At 40.0% G+C, this 26,977-nt stretch overlaps 1 protein-coding gene across 1 annotated transcript in view; it reads left to right on the top strand.

Annotated features, from left to right (window-relative positions):
- The first annotated feature begins 18,327 nt into the window (after positions 1–18,327).
- SLC18A2 (solute carrier family 18 member A2) overlaps positions 18,328–26,977 on the top strand; it is a 30,867-nt gene continuing 22,217 nt past the window's right edge. The window contains exons 1-3 of the mRNA XM_009668618.2: positions 18,328–18,612; positions 20,345–20,696; positions 26,709–26,767. Of these exons, the coding sequence (XP_009666913.1) occupies positions 18,492–18,612; positions 20,345–20,696; positions 26,709–26,767 (532 nt within the window). The 5' untranslated portion in view covers positions 18,328–18,491. The remainder of the gene's footprint in view (positions 18,613–20,344; positions 20,697–26,708; positions 26,768–26,977) is intronic.

Genomic DNA, 26,977 nt, shown 5'->3' with positions numbered 1-26,977 from the left:
AGAGCTGAAGAGCAAACATAACACACTATACCCTCGCCCTGCGCCCAGCCTCCCTGCTTTCCTTCTCCCGTCTCTCTCCCTGTACCTCGGCTCCTCCTGGGCAATCTCACTTCTTTACAGACAGAAATCCAGGCAGAAATTAATATTGCTTAGAGCAGCATGAGCCTCCTACCAGCTTCAGGGGAAAAAAAGACCGGGGAGAGCAGGACCTCTGAGCAGACTGAGCTACCGTAAGGAGTCCAGGACTGCAGAGAGAGGGACAGAAGGGTGAAAAGTGTCCCCAGTTCACTTCCCCTGACACACCATGGGCTTTGTCAATTTAACACCCTCATTTATGTTTGCACAAGCCATACTTGTGTTTTCTCTGTGACGTGGAGCTGCAACAGGCTAAATTTTCCTAGGCAGTGGTAACAGTCAGATAAAAGTGAGGGAAAATAGAAGTGTGCTTCATATGCAACATGAAATGGTGACAGCGCACGTACAGAGAATGAGTTAGTCTGAACAGACATTGTGATATGTGCCCAAAGAGCTTTGCTGCCTTTATTACAAGCAAATAACTGGAAATCACTTACAAAATGCTTAAGATATATACTGGACTAAGCAAATGACGTTTCTGTTGAATATTCTTGAACATTTCTGAAGTAATTTATTTTGGCCAAGCTCCTGTTGCATGGACTTTAAAAAAAGCAAGATCTGTTCACTAAGGGCATCATTTGAACACCTATCATCAAAAGTGTCGTGCTTCAAGTAGCAGCATATATCCAAGTACAATCCCTGGCAAGGCCGACATGATCCAGAAAGGAAATATTTAAGAATTTAAACAATTTCTGTTTCTCTTTATTGAACTTCTCTATACACCCCCAACCCAGCTCTCTCTCTGCTCCTGCGAGTTCTGTGTGCAGATCTGTCAAATAGAAACATAAGCATGTTATCTGTGTAATCAAACAGAATTAGAGCACATAGATGGGAGTTTGTAATATCAGCCATTTACACTGAATGGCTTATTATCTCATAAAGAAGTTCAAATTAATTAAAATATTTGATAAGTACAAAGAAAGTGTTCTGCTTGTGCAGTGTCCACAAGCAGCAGAAGTTCCAGCTACAAACATTATTTGGCAGCAAAATATTCCTTCTGCTTTTAGAAACACGTTACATCCATTACTGCTCAATGGTTAGAACAAGTGCTGTCTGGACATGGCTTAGTCACGTTCAGTTTGCCGTGGAACAAACTACTGAGCTCAGTGCTTTGTAATAGAGGGATGCCGCTAATAGTAATGATAAATCCCTATTGACTTATTAATATCTGTGTTGTGATAGCATGTAGAAACTCCAGTCATGGACTAGAAGCCGTTTATGCTATACACTGTACAACTAAATAATATAAAGGTAATGCCTGCCCTGAGCAGTATAATCTATCTCAACCGGAACAGGGACAGGGAGAGATGCATTAAGGAGCACAACGGAAAAACGACATAGTCTAATGATTGAGCAGGCAATAATTTCTATGTGCCAGCTATCTATCTGTTAGCCAAGATTTTTATGCTCATCATGGGCTAAAGGAGGACAACTGCTTTCCTTTAAGAAAGTTTTTGGAAAATGCTTTTGACGTCAGGAATAATATGAGAGAAAGCACAAGACATTTTTTACAAACGTAACAAAGTCTGAGCATCATTAGCAGAGTGGAAGCATCCTGGTAGTGCAGGAGCGCTCAAGGACACACCTTCGGTCAGGCCCTACGTTTATCTGTAGCAGTGTGGCTTACTGTGGTATGGGTGTACCCAGCCACAGTGCTTTCCAGTAGGTGCAGGAAATGCAATTAGTTGCTATGGATATTGAACCTCTCTTTAGAGTCTAACTTTGAAGTTGTTTTGGATTATCTGAAAAACAAAGATGTAGCATGTTGCTTTAACTTAACTATGGTTGCAAATTATTTCTTTTATCCCTGATTTTCCCTTTATTCTTTTGCTTTATCTCTTTTATTTATTCTTGTGAAGAGACAGTCTATGGAGATATTGTGGTTTGAAAATACAGGCAATGCAGACAACCTATTGAAGGTTCCTTTCATGTAGATGCAAGCTTGAGCAGTGCTAAATTATAGGTCATTTTTGCAAAATGTGGAAGCTGGAGTACCTGATTATTTTTAACAGAGCGAAAGTGCATGGTAATCAAAGCATGCAGTTATTAGCAATAGGTGAAACTAGAGATATGTTCAAAGCACATTTGAATTCTAAGTGAAACTGGGAAAAGTCCAGAATTCAGAAGATGCTCAGCTCATTATAAAAATAAGGGCTTTTTACACATATCTAGATGTGAGTTTTGATTTCCAGAACTCCTAAAGTTTACAGGAGCTTGGTTCTCAGATTTTTGGGTTGTCTTCTCTCTCTGAAAATACATGAGCTCTACAAAAATATACTTACATGATAATCTAAAGAAAACAGAGTTCCTAGAATAACAGAACTTCGCTAGGTTATTTGCTAGGTTAACAGAAGAGAAGATGCAGTTCTCTGTAAGATAGCTTTGCATCTGAAAACAACAGTGAACTACTAGGCCTACATTTACAGGGCTGCAACCCCAACAAAATACTATTTCCCTGTGGTTGGATGACTGACATAGGGTTGTTTAGTATTTATTGCAAAATATTCCAGAAAGATGTGAAGCCTTTTGCATTTAGAAAGAGGGAAAGAAATTCCACTGTTCATTAAGGGCCTGATCTTCGGTCCACTAGAAAAAGGGGAAGACCTACTCAGAAATATTTGTACTTGAGGCTTCATCTACTGTAGATCTGTACATCACACTTAAAGGGGTGATAATATAAAGAAACCTGCCAAGTCAGTGCCTCAGTTTGATGTAGCTGTTAGGAGAAGCTATGAAGAAAAGCAAATAGTATTAGTGCAGATTGTTTTGCTGTCAGATTATGAGTAGACGATCATTAGTGGTGTCAAGTAGACAGCAAAGTGAATAGGAAAAATTTGGAGATATAAATAGAGATATAAATAGGAAAAACGTAGGCTAATGAAACCTACATTTTCAAAATCAATATTTAATTTTAATTTTTATTTTATTTAATATTTATCAGCTAAAGATATACAAAGTTGAATAACTATGTCCTATTAATATTTTGGTAGCATTGACAATTCATATTTTTTAGCAGAAACTTTTTCTTAGGGTGATTGTTCAGAACATACTATGTCAAACATTCTTCATTTCCCTCCAAAAGGATTTTTAATGAGACTGTCAGGAAAATCTATTGGGGAAAACATCTTGAAACAGAAGCCAATTAGCACCTTCATCAGTTATTCACTTACTGTAGGTGATAGTTAATTATAATCACAGTTACAACTAGTTATAATTTGCCAGCTTTGAGTGGACATATCCAAGCTGGATTCCTCAGATTGAAAAAGGCACAGAAAAAAGATGGAAGACATTCAGACATATTAAAATCTAAAACCTTTTTTTTTTTCCCCACCAAGTCAGGGACTTAAATCATGAACTAGCACAGACAGATAAAGAAGATATTCATCTTCAGTATAAGTCAGTGTGCTGCTCTGTGTTGTTCCATTTAAATCCAGAGTAGGCCCTCAAAATGGACAAAATGGGATTTATACTTTAAATTTGCATATAGTTTTTGTGTGAAGCCACTGTGGTGCCTGGATTTTATCCCACTAAATGTAGTCTTTTCTGAAAATGCAAAGCTCGGTTTCTTTATGTAATAATTTCCTTTGATAAAAAGCAAACAAATGCTGCCTCTCAATCCACTAGTGCCTATCCAGAAAGCTATTCTTAACTGTAACTTCAAGCAGATAATGGGACCCCTTAGAAGCTAAAAATCAAGCAAATGAGTGCAAATATTTGCAGGCATATAACTATAAAGCTCAGTAAAGGACCCGAATGTTGAAGAGAAGAGGTTATGAAAACGGCTCTCACATAATTTGTTTTAACTGAATGAAGCAAATAAACCTTTGAAAAGTGAAGATGAGCAAATCAGATAATGAATAACTATAAAGCCTCATTACAACTTAGACGTGCTCCCCTCAAATATAATTATGGTTAATATGATTTCATCAAATGTCACTGAAGAGCTGGAAACTCATAAGGATGGAACGCTTTTCTCTCCTTCTGCCCTTCAGTGAGAAGGTCTCATCAGGCTTTATAAATATTGACAATGACTGACTCTTCCTGCAGGGAAAATGTAGTGGCTGGAAAATGTGGGTACTTAATCTAATACTCAGACTGGTCCAACGTCACATGGTGAATGTGAGAAGGAGCCTTTTTGTCCCCACGTCATACTGCTTAGCCGTGGTGCCTGCATCCCACACGTCTGCAAGAAGCAGCTGCTGCCTCTTCTTCGCATCAGGATCCCACACATCAGGAATACATGATTTGCAGATTGTTCTGCTACACCTGCACATGGGATCCTGGAGCGGAAGAGGAGCAGCAATGCTATCCTGTGCCTGTACTGGTAGGCACATTTGCCAGCAGAACCTAAAATGCCCCAGGGGGAGGAAGGTATGTAATTCACGGCAAACATGTCTTATAACTAAATGTTCTCATGTGGACGTCTAATGCATCAGGATGCTAAATATTTGTCAAATCTGAATTTACAACTGCAAAACTTCCCCTCCCCAAAATATTTAAACTTTCCAGTGATTAGCTAAATTCTACTGGACCAGAACCTCAGCTGTGGTGAGCTGGCATGGAAGGCAGAGGAAGTATAGTGATTTATCCCCCCTGAAGACCTGGCTCCAAATATTTCATATGTGATTGACTTTGTTCACACAGAGAAGCTGAAGGTGAAATTATATAAGACTTTTAGCTCAGGTAGGAGTTATATAAAGCCAGGATTCTATGACAAAGAAAATATTCCATGTCACAGAATCATGATTTTATGTAACTTCTCTCTTTCCTTTTCAGAAAAGTGGATATGAGATATAATAAAAGTTTAATACCTTTGATGCTGTGCACAGAAGAATCCCTTTACTTCCCATATAGAAACATTGTCCTACTCACAGGTCAGTCATTCTATAAAGAAGATGGATGAGCTGCAGGATTTTTAAATGCAGTGCTCAGCAAATCACATTTTCCCGTTTCACAGCTTCTATGGTCTTATCCATCATGTTGCATTTTGCTTTATTAAAGAAAAAAATCTCTAGTTGGCAAACTAAGCTGTTTTAAGGCTGTCAGGGAAAGCTCTTGGCTCAGCTTAGTTTTTACAGTTTGTGGATCTTCAGTTGAAACAACCACTCATGGTTCTTCAGTTCAGACAAATGCATCTTTGACTATTGGTGATAGTGCAGCATTTGTGACCTTTGAAGGATGTTCCTGTCTGGATGAAAAGCTAGCAATGCTAGTCAGGTATATCTTCTGGCACTTGCTGAAAAACATCCACAAGATCTATTATAACAACAGCTGTCCTTTACTCAAGAATGACGGGCTGCTTCTCCAGGCTTCCTCCTCCACTCACATCAGTTTGCAAACCACACATCTTGAGACACTGCTTTCAATCATGAGAAGTGCTCCGGCCGCATGGCTGAGTGCTAATCCTCCATATGTGTCAGCAGTAGTTTCATTGTTTATAGCTATCTTTTCAACATAAAAGGGCTAAATTGCTCCTTTCCCTGATTTTGACAGAATGCTTGGTACCACTCATTGGCTCCAACAAGGACTGAGACTGCCTTTTGAAAGAAGACAGCTTATCTTAGAGATGCCACAAATGCTCTTCTCCACAAAAGAAAGCTGTGAAGGGCCCTATTCAGCTCTTTTCCCACCTGTAATAAGGCTCATAGCATTTTACTTGCCAATACTACCTGCTTCACATCTACAAGCCACCCTTTCTGACATGCCAGGCACAGCTAGCCATGATTTGTTGCCATTATGTCAGTTAATTACTGATTTTTTCATCATCTGATATTATATCAAGTTCATTCCTCTGTTACCTGGATTAGCATCACCAAATTTTAATTTGACATTTTTTAGTTCTATAAAACAAAATAAAAGCAGGAGCAAAGTAGACCTTCTGATCAATGTGAAGGGATATGCAGTTTTGAATTTGAACACATGGAGTCAATTTTGGGCACTGATCAGGAAAGAGTCGTTTGTCCCAGGTTTTTTGGCTCTCTGGTTTGTAAAACAGTTCCGTGCAATCCAATGCCTTCTGAGAGCATCAGTGACAATTCTTTTAGAGTGCAGGGTTAGTTAGCCCCTCTGAAAATCCTGTGTGATCCCTAATGGTTTTCACTCTGAAAACTTCAGAGAGTCAGTATAAAAATTCCTGCTAATCTTTTAAGTCTCCAATTTACTTTTTATTTTTCAGTGTGGGGCAGCAGTATATTACAGCCTTTAAGGTTATTCATAGCTCGTTACACCTCTATTTAAGCATGCACACTGCTCTGACCATTACCACTGTTGCCACTGATAAGAAAGAAAAGTAAAGGATAGGTGCTTCTTTGATTTTCTATTGCTGATGTCAGCTATAATGAGTAAGGGATGTGTAAGAACGCCAGCATTTGTACCCGTATGTCCACGCTGTAAGCATCACCAAACATACGAACAGCACATGAGCAGAATAAATAACACCATGGCTTTCAGTGGATCTTCAGGGAAACCAACAGTTCTGCTTACGGAAGTGTTAAATGTTTGCATATCAGAGTCCTATTTTCCACTATTTCCTTTACTTATCATTTCCTAGTTTCCCGCATTCACCTTTTATCCTGCCCTGCTTGCAATATCCATCACTTACTTGTGCTACATCAAAGGCGTTCTATGAATAACCATTATGAAGATATGCTCTGTCGACTGCAACTTGTAAGCGCTGCCTCAGGAACAAGTCTTATGCTTGTGTTACAAACTCAAGTCTCTCACAATGCTTTTCTTTACAGGCAGACAGCGTTTTCTCTTCAGCTGAGCCATACCATCAAGGAGCTGGAAAAAATTACAGGATGTGAAATCTCATTGTGTCATTCCCTGTGCTAGCAGTAAGGATATATTGGGGCTGAGTTCCCTTCAAAATCAGTAAACAGTGTTCCCCAGGAATACTCCAGTTAACTCCGATCAAAACAGCCACCGTTGGGTTATTTCTAGGCATTAAAAAGATTTTATTCAAACAAACACATTTAGGATTTTCTAATAGCAATTTAAACCTAATCTGAGAATGTCTGGAAGTGGAAAATGACTTCTACATGCTGAGGATAGTGTTCCATTACCAGTAATTTATTGTCTTTAAGAGCATCACTGGAACATTTATTGACACAACAAAACACAGACATTTCTGGTTTATTGTAAAATCTCATTGCACGCAGCCATTTGTGACTAAGCACAGCAGCGCAATTTATACTCCCGGGCAGAGCTTCCTATTTCTCAAAGTGTGTTTACACTCTTATGAAGATTTTACAGTCTAAAAGAAAAAAACATTGCTGTTGAGAACAAATGCAAAAATGCAAAAAACACTCTTGGTGGAAGAAAATTTAATAAGATTTTTAAAAGGAAAGAATCTGGCTAAAGATAATGACTGCATCTCCAGTAGTATATGAAGGTATCTAAGAGATTATGATACATATGATGAAACACAGTATTTCACAGTCATTCTAGGTTCCAAATCATATTCCTTTGTACTATGAGTTGTAATTGAACAAGCTCAACATATACATTTAGTTTACTTGATTCTAGAACAAACATTCCAGAGAAATATCTTAATTACTATTAAAAGGATACGCAAAAGAACACTGTTTAGAGGCAATGATTGTTTTAAATACTCAAAACCTTATCATTATTACTTGCACGTTTTAGTATCCAATCCTGCAAACTCATGTACTGAAGTCAAAGGAATTATATATGTGAATAGCTGTCTGGACTGACAAAATATTAGCATGATCTTCCTTGAATTTTGTTCATTAGCAAAGGATGAGGGAATAAGCCTATAGATGATTGAAAGCCACTTTAGACATCTCCCAACAGCCAAGTTTCTGTTCCAGACATCTAAGAAGATCCTGAGTGAGGCATATGCGTGGCTAAGAGGTACAGCTCATGCACCTCTGTTCCCACTGAATTTTTGATGCTGTAGTCAATGTGATTGAAATAGTCTCTTACATGTCTAGGCGCTCCCTTTTCCTGAAAACCTAGGTTCTCCTATGGGAGTAGCTTGCTTCTACCCAAATAGCTGGACCCATCAACTTAAAAACAGAGCTGCTCAGCTCTGTTCATCTATTAATCTTGATCTTGTTTAGTGAATGACGCTAAGATTGATTTCACTGTCTTTCAGTACTCTACCTTGTTTCTCATATATTAACACCATGCTCTTGAAAAGTAAACAAAAGCTTATGTATAGGATATAAATGAGATGGTCTGTTCTTAATGCGACCTGCAAAACTTAGTTCTGAATCCTCACTTTTCCCAGAGTCCTGTAACATGTGGATTTTGCACTACAGATAAAGAAGTAGGTGCAATATTCAGAACATGCTCAGAACCAAATTTCTCAATAATTCAAGTGTGTCTAGATGTCAACTTTTAACCTCTATCATCAGATCCCTCAGAGATAATCCTACACAGTTATTTCCTGGTACTTTTGATTGATCTGTCCTTCAAACTGGCATCTCTGATCTTTCAACAGGAAAACCTACTGATTTTGTAGGTTTGCCTGGGAGAGCCACACTGTTCCTACATTCAGAATTGCAGCTTCTTAGTTTTTTTCTGATGCTCATTAGAAACCTTTCTTTGTGCTTGTGACCAAATAGTTTTAAGTAAAACAGTACAAGCTGGTTATTCAAAGACATCCTTCATGCAAGAATTTCACACATAAGTTATACAAATTAACTGAAAAGTCTTGTAAGGCTCCTGAGGTTAGGTAAAGAGTATTACATACATTTTACAGAGAAACATATTGAGGCAGCAAGTGATTATGTGGTGATTTTGTGATTTGTCCACAGCCATATAAGTCATTGGAGAGAGGCAGCTGCAGAGGGCAGATCAGATTGCAAAAAGGGCAACCGCCCTCTGAAAATGCTTCATCTGAGAGGAGGGAGGTGACGTGGACCTCTCCCCTTCTTCTGTCCTCTTACCTTTCATATCTGACCAGGATATTTTATTTAAGGCCCTGCAAAACTATATCAATGACTTCGCTCTGACCTGGCAGTTAACATTTCATTTGACTGCATTTCTACGTAAGAAGAGATGCATAAGAGGTCTGAAGAGATTTTTTTATGCCAGTAATATTAATAAGGCCACACAAAGGCTTTTATCTCCCAGCTACTCTAGTGTCTCTGTTTCTGCATTACAGTTGTTTGTTTTCTCTCAGGCTTTGAATGTTTCTTTGTGCTCTTACTGTGCAATTATTTCATTAGGATCCGTAAAGCTGTTGGATCAGCCCAATATATTCAGCCTAGGTATTGGTACAATTATAATCTGTGGGAAGTAATCACTGTATTTGGCAGCCTGCAAATCATACCTGTTTTGCATGGCTTACTTGTTTTTCCTTATGAACTTTATATAGGATTTAATCTAGGGTAATATATTTAGATTTAAGCCTGGCAGTTGTTTTAAGGGGTTTAGAATGGATTCACTTTCAAGAATGGATGGGATTTGCTTTTAAAAGCTAATGATGCAGGCCAGCTTTCTGGCCTCACTAAGTGAAGTTATTGTATTTGGGGAATTCTATTACAATTTGATAATGCTTATAATGGCGAGGGAAACCTTCCCTTATGTTAATGATACTGAGCTTGTTCTTTAGAAGGACACAGTTACAGCTTGATTTAACCCCTTTACACAAGCAGAAGCCAGCTGCGCTAATACTACTTTAAAGAACAAGGGATGACTCCACCAAAAGTCCCAAGCATCACACTGCTCAGTGTGGCAGCCCTGATGTGACCGCTGTGCCCTTGTAATGTGGTGTGCTGTTAGATGCCAACACCGCCCACACACTGCATGGGAAGAGGAGATACCTCAGAACGGCGTATGGGTATAATTTAGCCAACCAGCAGGCCCTGCAACGGTTCATCTTGGTCATGCTGGAGGATTTTACTGTTGGCAGTCTGTCAAGGGAAAAACAAGCATGAATGTGGACAGAAAACGCCCAACAGCCAGCTAGCCAAATGTTTTACTAAGCCAGGACCCCAGTACGGCTCTACTGTGATGGCCCAGCAACTGAACTGAACTGGAACCCAGAAACGGAAATGCTTCTTCACATGTTCATGCCATTTTATCCTTTCTGCTTTATTTGCATGCCTTTCTTTGTACTAAATGTGTATTTATAGAGCTACAGAGAAAAAAAGAAAAAGCTCTGGAGCCATTTACTGACTCAGTTTCAAAGGTATGCAGAATGAGGACAGCGCTCCGTGGCCATCAAGTGTGTTCTTGCCTATTGGAGGCAAACATTTTATGTAACTAAATGTCTACGTCACTGACTCTTGAGTTATGTCTTGAAGATTCCTTGGGGTTTGGATTTGGTCAGTGTCCTGTCTGGCTTTTCTGCTGTACCAGGTCTGATACTAAACCTTATTTTTACAGGCAGCCAGAGTCTAATCACCGAATACAAGATATGTGCATTACAAACATATGTGCACTGAGTTTAAGCATTCAGGGCTGTTTCCTATAACTGGACTCAAGACCTGGCTTGAGTACTTCTCTGCCTATCAGGCTGCTTTATGTTTTCCATATCTGCCTTTCTGCCTCTCTAGATATTGTGCTTTGACTCTTTTCTGGCTCCATGACTGTTACTGATTCTGAGCGAGTTACTTTTCCTTCTTCCTGCTGCCACCACAACGTAGCAATGATGGTGAACGTATGCCATCCTTCAAACTTGGCTCACTTCACTTTCAGGATCTCTTTTGCACAGGAGACTCACAAGCTTGACCCTTCCATTCATTCACTTGATCTTGGTCAGTTCTGCAAAATTAATCGGTTCTAATGCAGGTAATGTTTTTTATGCCAGCAGAAAGGAGAGTATTGAATCCACTTTCTGGTGTAGAGCTCAGCTGTGTTGGGGGAAAGGACTTATTTAAGAAGTGCATGAGAGCTGGCTAATCTTTTAACCGGAAGACAAACGTTAAAGGTGAAAAACTGCTAAAACCAAAATGACCCTAAAGCTTTCTGTCCATATATAAGTTTCTATATAGGCTTCCACTTGGGCCAAAAAAGCAAGAAGGCTTGTGAAGCCCAGTCACTGAAGTAAAAACTATTGCTGCCTTTATCCACAACCTGCTCTCCTTCTGCTTTGCCTTCATGCTCCACAATGTATGCGAAGTGTGCACCACAACCTAAGTAACTGATGCAGGGTGGCATCTCATGCAACACACACACATACACATACATATTAGCACACATTTGTGTGTGTGTGTGAGTATAAGCATAAACACGTACATTGCTATTACTATCCATATTTCTTAATACATGGAGTTCACAAATTGTGCCTGGAAGGGACTGAGTTTTTTGCAAAGCCTCATAAAAGGCAACAGATTCAAAAGATGTGTGAACAGTCGATATAAACACAATTTACATGCAATGACTGGATTCCTCTAAGCTGCAGGGTTCAGAAAGATTATTTGTCAGATGCCTTTTAGTTTCAGACAGTTTTCTGAGGAAAATAATTAGGTTGGTAAAACTGAGGCCAGCGTGTCTTCCCATTGATCATGGAGCTAACAGTGGGTTGCCCTCAGGGTTGTGTCAACCGCAAATAGAATACTAGCTTGGAGAGAACAGATAAAACAAGGTGTTATTCAGACTAGCTATTTTGCAGCTTTTATTGTGCTTGGTGGACCCTCTTTTCCTGTCAGAGCAGTGAAACATGTCAGAGCTAGACTTTACTTTCACAGAGCTGTGGTCAGTAATATCAGAGTGGGAAAACAAAGCCTGCCACTAAAAATGGTAAAAATAGCTTCCATTGCCATCTTGCAGTGTAATGGCTCTTCCGACAGAGTCTAAGGACATTCACATTAAATCCTCGCAAAGTATTCTTGCTAGCTCTCTCTCTTGGGAAGAAAAAATATTCAGGGTGAAAAAAGCCAGCAGAGAAAAAATGAAGTTATGGGGGTGCTGGACTGAAAGGTCGTGCCAAAGTCCTCCCATCATGCTTCTCGGGTGACAGACAGCCAGGGACACGCACTCAGTCCGCACAAAGTTTGGACAAAATGTCTGAAGAACATCAAACCTTCACACACCAAAAATCCCTTACCTACAGCCTCTGACAAACTTTGGCCTTACCGAAAAAGACCAAATGGGGGGATAACAATGTGCCACTGGAAGACAGGAGGAGAAATCAGGGACAGCGATGATATCTGACACTGCCTTCATCAGAAGACGGGGGGGTGGGTGTTTTAGGTTAAGTTTTTAAGCAAGCCTAAAAATGACAGGATAAACCTCTGAAGCATACCAGGAAAGCATTTCGCAACAAGCTGCTTCTGCAAGGCAGGTCAGCCATAACCATTTGGAAAAGACATTACTAATCAGGAGTTAGTTTAGAGCATGACATTTTCTTACAGACCAGAGCAGGTCAGTGGAGTGTCATGGCTAATGAAACAGTGTTTGGAAATGTTGTGTCTCCTCTTGTTGAAGGCAGTGCTAAGTTACAGCACGTGTTTTTGGAAAGGTTAGCTGTACTTTAAGCATTAAGCTCAGGAAAGCACTTTTCAGTGGGTATTTCTGGGTAAGTCTAGTCAATTCAGTGATTTAATTATTGAAACGGAGCCTCTGTGTTTGTCTTAATTTCGATGAGAGTCAGCAACACAAAAGAAGTAAAATGGGATTTTTTTTGTGCCATTGCTTTAGCTACTGTTCCAATAGGTAGCTAAATATTGTTTAAATGTTATAACGTGCTAACTTAAGTATTATGTGCTATGTTTTTTCTTCAGGAGTCAGTTTAGATAGGGAGCAAGGTAAGTGATGATTTTCTACTCAGCTACTTCCCACAACCCCAGAGTATCTGAATGTTTTTTTCTAAGGTGAACAGCAAAACAACACTGATTTTAAATAGGTGACATTACGTAGAATAAAACTTCCTGGTTTTGAAGCACTCCAAGAATTTCAAACCCTCATTGAAACTATTGCCACAAGATGTTCCTAACAATTTTAACTTTTTTTGGTATTTTTTCAGAGTCAATGGAACTGAGAAAATCTAAAGGCACTGTACTTCATACTACTACTGCTACTTTGGGTCAAGGCTATGTGTGAACAAGTGTATTTCAGAATAATTGCCCTAAATTCAAAAACATTACTTGTTACCAGCTTAAATTATTTTGCAAGAGAACACTTGTTCTGAAATAATAATGTCCACTCAGTCTTGAACAGAAGCAATTAATGCCTTATATGCTGATCAATTAATTATTTTGGTCTTTCTTTTCTGCACGTAGTCTGTACCATCATGTATTGTGAAGCAGGATTTTCTTCGTGACACATCTATATGTCTCCTGAAGTCTATCATTTCCCATAAGCAAATCACCAAGGTACTGATCACCAAGGTGATCTTCATCTCTCCTACTACTCTTCCACTACAATTTTTCCATGTCTGTAAAAGGGGTCTGCATCTCCTGCCATAATTTCTCAGTGCATGAGAAATCACTGCATATGCATTCATACAGTACAGTTAACATCGAACGGAATTCCTTTCTTTTCTTTTCTCAAATAATTTAATTTCTAATTTGACTTGACTTCTTCTCCCACTAAGAGATTGGGGCTATTGAGAAGAGTTCCTGCCTTTAGCACCCCTAAACACACATTTACACCCCCTCTCTCTGCTTTTTTGCCCTTGCCTAGGGTCCTACCGTAATGAGGGTGTTACTCGCCCGGGCTGCGTGCCCCTCAAGCCCGCTGGTAAGGCGAGCGCTGAGATCCCACGGTGCCACGATGGCCGTGCTGCTGTGCAGAGGCCCCCTGCCTCCCTCAGCCTGGAGGCGGCTGTCCTGCAGGAGCCCGAGCCCGAGCTCCCGCTCTCCGGCTTTGTCTTTGGCACAAGGGCTGGTTTCATACCATGGGCGAGGAGGTGCTGCTGCGAGGGCATCCCGGCTGAGGGAAGAAACCTCCTACCCCCTCTTGGCCAGGGGGGGACGGCACTGGATAGGCCTGATTTGCTGCCCAGAGGGCTTTCCCCAGGCCCTCAGCCTGCTCCGTTTTTTTGTGCAAAACAGAGTAAAAACTGCTTTTTTTTAACGGAGGCACACAAAATTTCTGATTTTTTTCTCTCTCTCCTCCAAACACTACATGCGACAGTGAACGATCATGTGTATTAATATACACCTATTTATGCGTTCACACATACACTCACCATAGGCTATATGGCAGAAGTTTAAAGTACAATGCCTATCCTAAATGCCTGGAGAAGATGAGATGCATTATTCAGCGGATCTAACCACCCCACACTCTTACTACCTAGTAATTAGCAGCATGGCTGTTGGGCACAAAGAAAAAAAGCCTTGAGAGAGCTACAAAGGTTGCAAAGGCTGGCTAAGTATATTACTTGTTATTAGTAAAACCTAAGATGCCAGGTAAGTCTTCCAACTTAAACTGTAAGAAGTATTTATCGCAAGGAGAATTTTCCCCTGTAGCAATAACTGTAAATGATTAATTCATATAGAAAGCTAAGATAATGATGAGTTACGGCAAATTAAACTGCAAGCTCTAGAAATAAATGTAAATCTTGAAAGAGAGACAGCTTTAAAAGGATTAAGTTTCCCTACAAGAGCTGGCAAGACAGTGCATTCCTCAGCCTGGATGGTGACAATTATATATATATATTTTTTTAAGTTCAGCACTTAAGGAACCGGTAGGCAACCCCAGCAAAATGACATTCTTCCCCAATACTGGTGACAACATTGTGTCATTTCTTAAGGCAGCATCCAGCTATGCTCACAAGATATCTTGCCTCGGAGAAAATTTCAGCCGAGGTCAAAATCTTAACTACTAAGTGATGGTACTCTCCAGCATCATTTCCAGGGTGATGATCATTTGCAGTGTCATTGCCAGTGGAGCTAACACTGATTGGTTTTGGCATCACCATTTTATCTGGCTATTCAGGCCCTATGGAACTGTAGAGATGACTCAGGGAAGTCTACCAGTCAGTCTGCCAAAGTCTCAGTGCCAGATACCATGTAAAAAAATTTTTCTTTATTACAGACTTTGTGATGTGCAGTCTGTCTTTAGTCCATGCCCTGAAGGGTTACAGGTGTTTTACTCAGACAGGAGCATTTGTACAATCTAATGTAAGTCACCTAACTCATGAAAGAGAGAGGTTTATGCAGGACTGCTCGGAAGGACCCCAATTAAGGGCCCCAAATTGTTCTTTGAAGGAACCTTTCTCTTCACTGACTACAGGGGAAATCCACGGAGAACACCCTGTCGTATGAACGCAGTTGAGGTTAGGAACGCCCTTCTTCCCCAGTGATGAAGTCTCTCATATCTATGTAATAATGCAACAGTCTCAACCTTTACTGTAGATATTTTTCTCTGGATAAAGGAAAGAATGACAAAATGATCTAAGCCATTTTGGAAGCCAAGTCCCTCCAAATTGCAAAGAATTTAAAAATATGTCAACAATTACCATGCAAGTCAATGGAACTTGAGCTGCTAAGTCCTCGAACCGCTTTTGAGAATTTGGATTCTTAAATCAGTGTATGCTTTTAAAAGTTATTTCTGAGGTTATAATTATTGACTTTTAAAAATTAATAGAGCAATAGTTTTACAATATGGATATAATAAGCATGTATATACTGTAAAAGATAATATGAAAAATAAAAGGTAGGTACTTTACAAAAAAGTGGAGTTGACCAGCATTATTCAAAGCATGAAATTTCACCTAACTTTTTTTTTTAAACATAAATAACAATGGGAAAGAATCCCATGACTTTTTTTCTCCCCCTTTTTGACCAGTCTCACTTAACAATTTATATTATGCAATCAAATATATAGCCAAATTACATTGTCAAATGATACAGTCAAATAGTCAAAAGTTCAATAGGAAAACCAATTCATAAACAGCTTCACTCTATGCCTTTTCTGCTTGTTCCTCCATGGGCACAAAGATCTCTTGTTAAAGATACATAAATGTTCGTAGGGGAATAGTTATTTGCCGAAATACAGTTATATGTCTGCACAGCAAAAACCTAGTAGGTTCCTGACCTGCTTACTTCCTAGAAGTAATCACAATTTAATTGGCTAGATTAATAAAGCAATAATGTCTGTGTGCTATTAGACATCTTTACATGCAAATTAATGAACTCAAATGCTCTCATGCTCATCCACACTAAAAGTGCAAGCATGTTTTTACATAGATATTTTAGCATTTTGTGTCTAACAAGCAACTGCCTGAAGGCAAGAGAAACCATGACAGTAGAAAAGAGGAGTGATTTAAACACTAGCAAAACACAGTGGCCAGATGCTGCTGGTGTGAATAGCAGTATTGCACAGACAGACAGATGAAGAGGAGAAGAATCCTAGAAGGTCTTTTTTATTGAGGACATTTTTAACTTGCCATGTAGGTGATACAAAGAGAGAAGCAAGGTGCTTCTATAATCATCTCCCTCATCAGAGATGGTTGGAAAAGCATCTCGCTTCTCTCCACATCTTCATTCCAACAGGTGAAAGAAACTGTGGCGCTGCTGTCAGTTAACTCTCCTCTGAACTGCTGTGAATATGAAATGCCTGAACCCTTGTTTTCCCGGGAGAATATTGCTGTTGGCATTTCACTGAAATGCACTCCGTACCAGTGCTGCTTCTGCTACTCCCCAAAGCCTCTGCTCTCCCTTTCCTACCAAGCTCCACAGAAGTTCTCGACAGAGCAACGTAATTTGCTGTCTAAGTGCTTTCAGGAGGTGATACTTGGAGGACCAAACCTTTCTCCCCAGTACAGTACAACGGAGCATACTTTTCTATTTACTCTGAGTACAGAAGTAGAAGCTCTGTTTTGGAATTTTAGCTTTGGAATTTTAGCTTTAAACAGAAATGTGCCCAGCGCCTGAAGTTACTGGTCAGGAATGTTAGGAGAATGCAAACCATTTCTAAGCCCTCATACAAGAACCAGTAGTTTACTGATAGCCGTTAGTGATACTCATCACATACCAGTGTAACAGTTCCTATACATAAAAAATACACATTGCGGCAATGTGCAATAAAATTCAGGCTACTTAAGTGAGAACAATATGTTCACTATATGTATCACTATATGTTATCAGTAAATCCTCTCTCCCCTGTCACTATTTTTAGAAAAATCTGTGCAAAGTCAATAAGGCACTGTACAAAAAAATTTACTCTCATTTCCAAGGCCTGTTAGATCTTCTCATTCAGAGACGGCCTAGGGCCTAAGAGATCAGTTTGGACCATGTATATATGTTTTTCTCCCACTGTTACTCACATGAGCAAAATTGCACAGTATAGATGTCATTAATTAATTCTTGAAACCGTGTGTTCACAACATGAAAGGAATGCTGCTACAGAGCACTAGCGTAACTTTGAGCATTACTTCAGAAGACATCTGTGTTATCACTGAAAACTCATCATGTTGAAAAGGTACGCAGCTACACTAGTGAACATACACAGCATGCAATTTAGTTAAAGAAATAAACTGTTTTCACTGTAATGCTGTCATCCGTTTAAGTCTGATGTTTGATCCTGGAACAATTAAATTGACTAAAGAGAGTTCCCTCAAGTCCAGTGGGCTTTACCAAAATGAAGGAAAGCCAAGACAATAAAGCAAAGAATAGTTCACCAAGTTCAGTATTGACGGACGGAAAGATAACTGTGCATTACATGGTCTGAAAGACAGCATCATATAAAAAAAAGACAGTATGATATAAAAATGCCTATCTCAATTAAAACGTGCCTCTCGATCAGTTCGAAGCACACAATCTCCTTTCCAATACAAACTGCAAAGACAGCAAGTTCGTAATGATCACAAACAAACGCCACAGGTAAGAAACTGGGTGAGAAACCTGGATGTTCCGTGCAGAGTGGACAAGAGAAATGGGCAATTCAAATGCCAAATAGCGCAAACACCTCGTTTCGGGAAAAGAACCGGTGGTGCCATTTCGGTCCGGACCACCAAAAGGGCACACTTATCGCCGGTGACTTTCCCTTTCCCGCGTAGCTGTTCCGGCACCGTCCCGCCGAGCGCGCAGAGGCGCGGGGGCGCCCCCAGAGCTGCCAGCAGGCAGGCAGGCAGGCAGGCAGACAGACAGACAGACACCCCCGTTCTGCAGCCCCTGGAGGCTGCTTTTGGCCCCGCCGCGCCCCGGGGAGGGCGGCTCCGGCGGGCAGCCCCCGCGCTGCCGCGGCCGACGGCGCGGGCACGGCGGAGCGGCGCGGGGCTGTGCGCGGCGCGGGGGGCGGCGCGGGGGCGGTGCCGGGAGGCGCGGGGCGGTCGGGTCCGGCCGCGGCGGGAGGCGAGAGGGCAGCGCGCCGCTCGAGCAGGCAGCTCGGCCGGCAGCCGCGGAGCTGCTGCTCGGGGGGGGACCCCGCGGGGGGCTGCTGCGGCCCGGGGGCCTCAGCGCCTTTGCCTGTCGGCAGCGCGGGGAGCCGCAGGCATGGCTCGGGGGGAGCTCGGCGTCCTCCGCTGGCTCCGGGACAGCCGGCAGTCCAGGAAACTAATCCTGCTCATCGTTTTCGTCGCGTTGCTCCTGGACAACATGCTGCTGACGGTGGTCGGTACGTAGAGCGTCTTTTTTTCTTCCAGTTTCTGCCAGAAATAACCTCTGCTGGCAGAGGTACAGCCCAGGTCTTTACATCTTCCCTGAATGCAGGAGTAATGCTCTCTTTAAATGTTTTCCACCGGTCATTTTCAAACTTAGGTGATATTCTCGGCACTGCAAACACGCTGCCATGCATCTCGAAGTTCTATTTCAGGCTATTTAATTGCAGGGTCAGCACTGTACAAAAACTCTTCATAATTCTTTTTTCTGCTAAAAGCCACCAATACTTCGGAGAATGACAGATAACAGTATTTTTAGCTCGTCATCAAATTGTTTCTCCTGCGGTCATACAACTGAAAGAACAGGCTAGATAACGTTTTAGATGTATGTTTCCTTGTGATAGTCCCCCTTTCCCCACATTGGTCTTAACATGGCAGATTAAAAAGAAAACAATCAAAATGAGTTTTAAGAAAAGCACTTCTATGAGTATAATAATCCTTGTTTTAATCAAAGTTTAGGATGTAAACGTCTACTGGCTTCCATGATGTAGGGTCAAGATTTAGGAATGTACTCAAACCGGCAGTTTTAGGAGTCCTCAGTAATTCAAACTTGTATATTTATATACATTTTTAAAAGGGTTCAGAGAAACTGCTGGATCATGGATGTGCACACGCACACGCACAAGTACACATGCTTCTCCCAGAGGTGGAGCAGGTTCTGCAGAGGTGACTCTTTGACAACGCCGCGGTGTCACATTTCAATCAGATACATGACTTTCTCCGGAGAGTCCAACATAAAGACGGATACCACAATGTAGACTTTAACACAAACATTTAGATATACATTTTGGCAAGTCAATTTTGGATTTTGTTTTACATGAATATGCTTCCTTATGAAGTTATTAACATCCTATTGCTTATTCAGTAATATTTCTGTGAGAAGTCTTTTTACATTATTTCATTCTGCAGACTGAATGAAAGATTGGACTTATTCAGGAAATGAAAAAGTGAGACAACAACTGGTGATTCAGTCACTAACATTTTCTAGTAGAACGAAACTTCATCTGTTTTTACTAATTCTGAAATACTAATTTCTGAAATACATATTAATGCAATTAAGTTGCAGTTAAGTTATATACAACAGGCTCGTGTTCAACAACTTCTTTATGATCTTTTAAGTGTAAATTTTCAAAAAAGTATTAGAAATGTAATTGTCAATATATCAATTCACATTAATGAACATAGGAGTGTTATGAATTTTTCCATCTTATGGCTATTACCTATTCAACATTTTCATGGCATGTTTTATAAATTGGTTTTATTATTTTTTAATACTTTGTTTTAATAATAGTTTTAATGCTTTTCTTAGCTTCCATGTTTTCACAACTTACTAAAGGGATATATGCAGTAATGTGCAACAAAAAGATTGTACAAACATGGTCTTTGGTACTTCTCAAATTTTGCTTACTGACTGATATCTGTATAGAAAATTTTATATTGAAAATGGCAAAAAATAAATATTAATGGAAAAGATCTTTTTGTTTTAACTGTACTTCCAAGTTTTTGTATGTGTGTTTTTCTGAGTAAACTTTTAATTCTGTGTTTCAGGCCTTCAAAACCCTTACTGACGTTCTTTATAGGAAAGCTTTGTATTTCCTAATCAACGATAAAGCGAATAAGAAAATTTAGTCATTCCATTTACAAATAACCTTATAGTAAGATACCAATATATTCTATTTGTTTTTCCAGTGCCAATAATTCCCAGTTACCTTTACAGCATCAAACATGAGAAAAATGCAACAGAAATCCAGACTACTAAGCCTAATGTAGTTTCAACAACAATGGACAATTTTCAGAGCATCTTTTCCTATTATGACAACTCGTCAATGCTTACTGGAAATGAATCTGATAAGACAAGACCAAGAGAGTTGCATCATACCCAGACAGAGCAAATGATTGTGAATGTGACTACTTCGCCATCTGATTGCCCTAAGGAAGACAAGGACCTGCTGAATGAAAATGTTCAAGTCGGTCTGTTGTTTGCTTCAAAAGCAACAGTTCAGCTTATCACTAACCCTTTCATAGGGCCCCTGACAAACAGGTATGTTATTCCCGTGATGTTAATCCTGTTATGTTATGCCATTAGGTTTTTATATTAATGTTTTATTCTGGATTAGTGTTTCAAACAAAGAATTTCAAATTTCTCTTGCGGAAATTTAAAATTTGTGGAAGGACTTACTGTCCTTCTCACTTTATCCAGAGGAATACTTTCGTGAAATATGTTTCGTTAGCATGTCTTATAAATGCCTCCCTCCTTTCCAAAATAAAACAGTAAGCTATGCAGAAGCCATTTGATACCTTAAGTGCCATACACCTCTTCTTCTCCAGCTCCTGAGTTCTCAGGTCTTTGTAGAAACTTTTACTGAAATTATGTTCACATTTCTTCAATGCATGTCATATAACCACTCGTGTTTGTGAGGCCAAAAGACGCTATAGCTCAGTATTTATGACAGTGAAGCACTGTGAATTGATGGTAGTTCCATACTTGCATTTCGCAAATGTGACGTTGAAGCTGTAGGCACAGTTTAGGTTTCTCCCTTGCCCTCATGGAGTCTCACAGCTCAGAGAGCGATTTGGTAGTCAGCGCTCCTGAATCGTGTTCCGGGACCCTGCAGTAAGAACCAAGTAGGTAATTCTCGTGGGCTTTAATGATTAAAAGTGAACAAGTCTCTCAGACAGATTGTTGATGCCGTATTCATCACTGAATTCAATGGATTACGTGGATTTACGTCAGTACATGATCTAATCTGACTTTCAAGTTGTTCTCTCTGTATTTTTGCATATATATGATGCCTTGAGCAAAGTATGGCTGAACGCTACATTTAGAAATGTGTTTGAACAGCGTCAGGGATGTAACTGCCAATATCGGTGACATGCAAAAAAGAAATAAACAAACCAATCACTAGTGGTGTTTGCATGGAGATGAAAGAGTATGTGTAATATCATTTTAAATCAGTGTTTATAGAATTAATTTGATTTTATTGTTAGTATTTTGTACACCTGTTCCCCACAGAAATTGCATTCATTCGAAGCAGCAAAAAACATGAGAATATGAGGTCAATCTCTGAACAAAGCAAACTCCAAATTGTGTTTAGTTAGATCACTGATTTTCATATTTCTTGTTTAAGTTATTTTTATGAAGCAGAAACCTCTTCTCGGAAAATAGCACACGGTGCAAATGTGTCCACCTTCTGTCCCTGTGAAACACTTTCTTTTGTTGGAGCAATCAATGCTGTGGCAATAAATAAAACAACGAACACACCTAAATATTAGATATTTCTGCTTTTGAAATCGAAACTACTTTTCTTAGATTTTACAGATTATACCCAGTGATGGTTAAACTGAGTGTTTAATCTTAGTCTGATGGAAGAGTATCCACTTGAGGGATAAGCACTTGTTCGATTCACAATGCCATAAATTCAAAATCTGTCCTAAATCTGTGGAACTGGTGTAAACACAAGAGCTTTAAATTAGATAGCATAATTTCGCTCTCATCTCACTGTATCTCCTCCTACATACCACCTACACACATGTATGCATGCCATTACAAAATTGCTTTTACACAAACATATGTGCAAGTTAAAGAGGGAAACAATTTTTTGCTACCCAAATCTCCTATATTGTTTTTTTGAGGTAAGGTAGCTCACCCGCAGACAATACAGCATGAAGATGTATCATTTCTCTGTATTTCTTTAGATATCCTCCTTGTTTTTATTAACCGTCTAGATAATTGCCCTATATATATTTACTTTCCTCTGGATTCTGCCATCGGTATTACAATTTCCACAAACTGCCAAACCAGGAAAAAAGAAGTAATATGCCTCACATTAGCAGTGGTCTCTCAATACTGCAGTTAACGTCATAGTCTAGCTGCAATCTCTGCTCTTTCTTTGGCAGGCACCTGGCTAAGGAGGGGTGCATGTATCCCTGTCGATGCCTATCCCTTTGCCCGTGCAGCTTGGGGCCAGAGCCCTGCGCTGCCCGCGGTGACGCTCGGGGCAGCACCGCTCCTCTGCAGCCGGCGGGCAGAGCCGCCGCGGGGGCTCCCGCTGGGGCAGAAATGCCAACTGTTAGGTTTGGGAGCTGTAATATAAGAATAATCAAGGACAAGATACGCCCTAGCTTCTTGTGCGACAAACTTATTCTATCCTGCTGAGAGAAACGAGCATCCTAATGGCACAGTAGCCCTAAATTAAATTTAGGGATTACTGTGTTTCTTTCATGCATTATTTATATCTTGATACCAGTATCTGCCTTTCTTCTGAGAAATGCTTAGTGGGAAATATCGGTTAACGTATTTAGCAATTAACTATGAAAGTCGTGGGCAAAAGAAAAAAAAACCCTTAAAATTGGCATTCCTTAAGAGCAAAGTGCATGTTTAGTTAAGAAGAAGTGACCATTGTGCTTATTATAAATGAGACTGGAGATGCTTGAGTTATCATTTTAAAGAATATACTTAGCACTGAAAAACTGTTCGGTATCATTGTTACTACTTTTGCAAAATTTCAGCAAAATAACGCAGCTTGAGGTAAAATGGGTTGCTCTGTTACAAATTAACGTGCACAGCCTGATTGTTAAGATGCCCAGCAAATTTTCTTTTCAGGTAGTACATTACGGTCATGGTTTTAGTTTTTCAGTGAAAGAATAATATTGTTTAGGTGTGATTTAGAGTTTTGAAGGAGTATGGAGTTATTGGCTTCAAGTACAGCAAAGCTTGAAGTGCTTGAGTAGGTGTAGGATGCAACAAGATGTTACATTCACAGTAGTTTGGGCCCATAATTATGATTTTTTTTTAGTTTTTCTGAAAGTTTTCTAGGGTATTTTTTCACCTTTTACAAAACCATTGGAGGTGTAGATTTGTAAAAAGAAATTTCAAAATTAATTTAGGAAGTAAGCTCTGCTAAACACGAGCTCTTATTTAAACCCCAGCTTTTTCATGGAATAGGGAACAAATGCACACCTGTCTTAGTGAATTGGTTTGTATTTCACGAAACAGCACAATCTGCCTTTCCTCTAAATGCTGATAAAAGTCATAGCAAATGAAAACCTAAGGTTGTGGCTTTGCCATAGGATGTGAACAACACATTTCTCAGAATGGCACCATTTCAGGGCAGACCAGGTATGACTGTACGGCTCATATTCACAGTATGTTTGTGATTGCAGTGAGATTGGTAAGAAACTATGCAAAATAGCAGAACGCTTCGATACAGGGCACTTTCCCTTTGCGGGGAGGATGTATTGGCAAGGGGAGGTTCAAGACTCTGCCTAATCCTTAACAGTAAAGAAAGTGGTGAACAAGCTGCTGTGCTTCTTGTGGCTAACTGATTTGCTCCGTTATTTTCTTCAAATTACCACTGAGCTCTACGGCCCAGGCCTACTGCCCACGTGTGCTGGCCAGACAATCCACTAATGCCAGTATCTCATCTGCCATGTGTCTCTCTCCCCCAGTCTGAAAAATAATGTGGCTTTAACCTTATGTTTGTTCATATCTAACCTCAAAAGTCATTAAAGCATGAACTGACATTTACGTCATCATTTTTACAGCCAACCTGAGACCTGAATCCATGTGCAAGTGAGACTGGGGCGTGGACCATGATATATTTATGACCAAGATACATATGAAGAGTGAGGAAGAGGGAGGCATATAACAGCATTTATAACTGCTCAGTTACGGTTCAGTTCAGACAGAAGGAGGTGATTGAAATGATCAGTTATCCAGGTTGAACAAAAACCCCTGCCTGCCCTGCACTAGAGCGTGGAGCGTTTAGGTGGAGAGTGCAGGAACCACACTCTTACCTGGCACTGTGGTCCCTGCATGCTCTTCCTTAGCCTCACACACGTTTCGCAGTTCAGGAGTCCATCACTTTGCTCAAGATATTCTTTTTGCCGTACTTCATCCCCAGTCTTACCGGCGGTGAAGAAGAATGCCAACCAAGGACAGACCTAGCAGGTGCTGTTCACAGTGGTGCCTCGGCAGTGGCACAGTAACAGCAGTGAGATAGATCAGTCGATTTGCAGTACTGTAATGAACAGCTTCTAATCATCCACTGCTTCTAAGCTGGTGGTCAGTATAAGTTTTATTTTAGTGCAGCACCGTGCCCATCAATGGTTGATCTTATCCTAGGGTAATGTTGCTAATGAGTAGCATCCACTGCCAAACAGTCTTGCGATATGGGTCCAACTTGGCACTGAAACTGAGTAATTTAGGCATTCCCCCTCAGTGGCAGCCTTTCCTCCCCCTCCTGAACTAAGGACTATGGCTGTTCTATAAGTCAGAAATGCTGCTGGGAAGCATTTTGAGCTGCAGGTAGCCTTTCTGAAACGTGTTGGATTCTGCAGCTGTTTCAGATTTACCAATGAACAAACAAGTACCTTGAAGTGTTTTTAAAGAGGTGCCTGAAAAAATGAGCAGTTTGAGTGTGATAGAAAGAAAAGAGTATATACATTCAGTATACAGTATAGTATTCTTCTGTCTTATACGCACAGAGAGGAAGAAAAATGTAGAGCAATCTGTGATGGAGCATGCCACGTCATGGAAGTGAAGCAGAAATCGCATACGTGCAGGTTTCATGTGGCAAGAATAAGAATGGTGCAGGATCAAGGGACAAAATCACTGAACAGTTGACTAAGTAATGCCTCTCCTTTTTGTGATTATGTTGTACAGGGGAGTAATTGTTCTGATCAAGAAAAACTCCAGGTTTGTGCTCTATAATGTCTATTGGACAGATCAGGGAATGCAGCTGTGGATTAGACATTTGTGCTGGAACAACTGCCAACTAATTAGTGCTGCTATTTTAGGAGGAGGCAGGGTTTGCTAAGATCGTGCAGGAAAAGGTAATCTGCGTATCTGACCAGATGCCAGCTGTATGTGGGTAACAATTTCCTTTAAGCAAGAACAACCATGACTTCTAGAGGGTCAATAATCTTACTTGTACAAAACTTATATGAAGAAAAATTAAAACTCAGTACTTGGTCTACATATCTCAAGACTGTGGTATTACTGAAAATAAAGAATCCTTATAAACTATTTCATTATTTGACTGACCTACTTAGGTTATGAAACAATCCTGCCAGTATAAATACCCAATACTGCCAAATCATTGGAAGATGAAGTCAATTGGTATTTCTTTGAAAAGAATTGGCCATTGCTGAAGAGTTAGGCCATTAAGTAATGTCTTTTGAGATGTAGAATATTAAAAAGAGCTATTAATAAAGTGTGCTGAATAGAATATTAAGAATGTCTTTAGAACTAACTGGGTAGCATTTTTGATTTTAGGGTAGATTTGTAATGGCCTATTGTAACAATAGGACAAATAGCCTATTGTAAATTTTTTTGTTGAAATTTCAATTTTTAGCTGCCTAAAAAAAAAAAATGTTTACTTTTCCAACAGAAAACCGTTTCTTTCATGGAAACTTGAAAATACTAATAACAACCAGGCATTTCTACAGGCTATTTTGAGTTCTGATGAAGAAAGCTTTAATCAGCTCCACTGTTACTCCTAAAATCATGGAAAAACAAAAATGATATTCTCAGACTCTTTGGGACTCTTTTTCTTAGGCAGAACTCCCAGCAAAGCTGAGGACAAATTTTCCTCGAAAGAATCTGGTGGTTTGACACTGTTTCATTATAGTCATTGTCTCATGAGGGTGGAAACAGATGATCATTGAAATACTACTAGAATTTGTCAAAGTTCAGCGTGCTTAGACAAATATTCTGTTCTAATATCCTTGGCAACCCCATGGAGGCCCAGAGGGGCTGCACTGGAACAATTACGGAGGAAGGAGAAGAGGGCTATCAGATTCTTAAGTGAGAAGGATTTCTTTCAGGGATTTCAGATAAAAAGTCTGCTGTGCCAGGTGAGAAAACACTTGTAATGTAGGCAATTTTGGTCATATGGTTCAATACAAATAGTCAAAACCTACAAAGGAACTACAGGTTGGGTGTGTGCATTTGTGTGTGTGTGTGCAATTCTAAAGCACCCATCTGAGTAAATCTAACTCAAAATGTCAGCGGGATGATCCCCAAAATGTGGATGTTCATTTTGTTTTCCAGAATAGGCTACCAGATTCCACTGTTTGCTGGTTTCTGCATCATGTTTGTGTCAACAATCAGTAAGTGTCCATGTTTATTTGGTTTGGTTCAGGGGCACCTTTAAGATAAATGATCTACAATAATTGTCACTAGGCATTCTTGTTGATTTAGAGGGACTTATTTGAAAGGGAAATGTATGACTGCTTTCGATGGATGGTGGTGATGGTGAGATTTGAGAAGCATGTTCTTACAGACAAGAAACTCTCCTCCACCTTCTAGCCCATCTAGGC

Source organism: Struthio camelus, chromosome 7, assembly GCF_040807025.1.
Source record: "Struthio camelus isolate bStrCam1 chromosome 7, bStrCam1.hap1, whole genome shotgun sequence".
NCBI lineage: Eukaryota > Metazoa > Chordata > Aves > Struthioniformes > Struthionidae > Struthio > Struthio camelus.
This window is presented reverse-complemented; position numbering and strand designations above follow the sequence as displayed.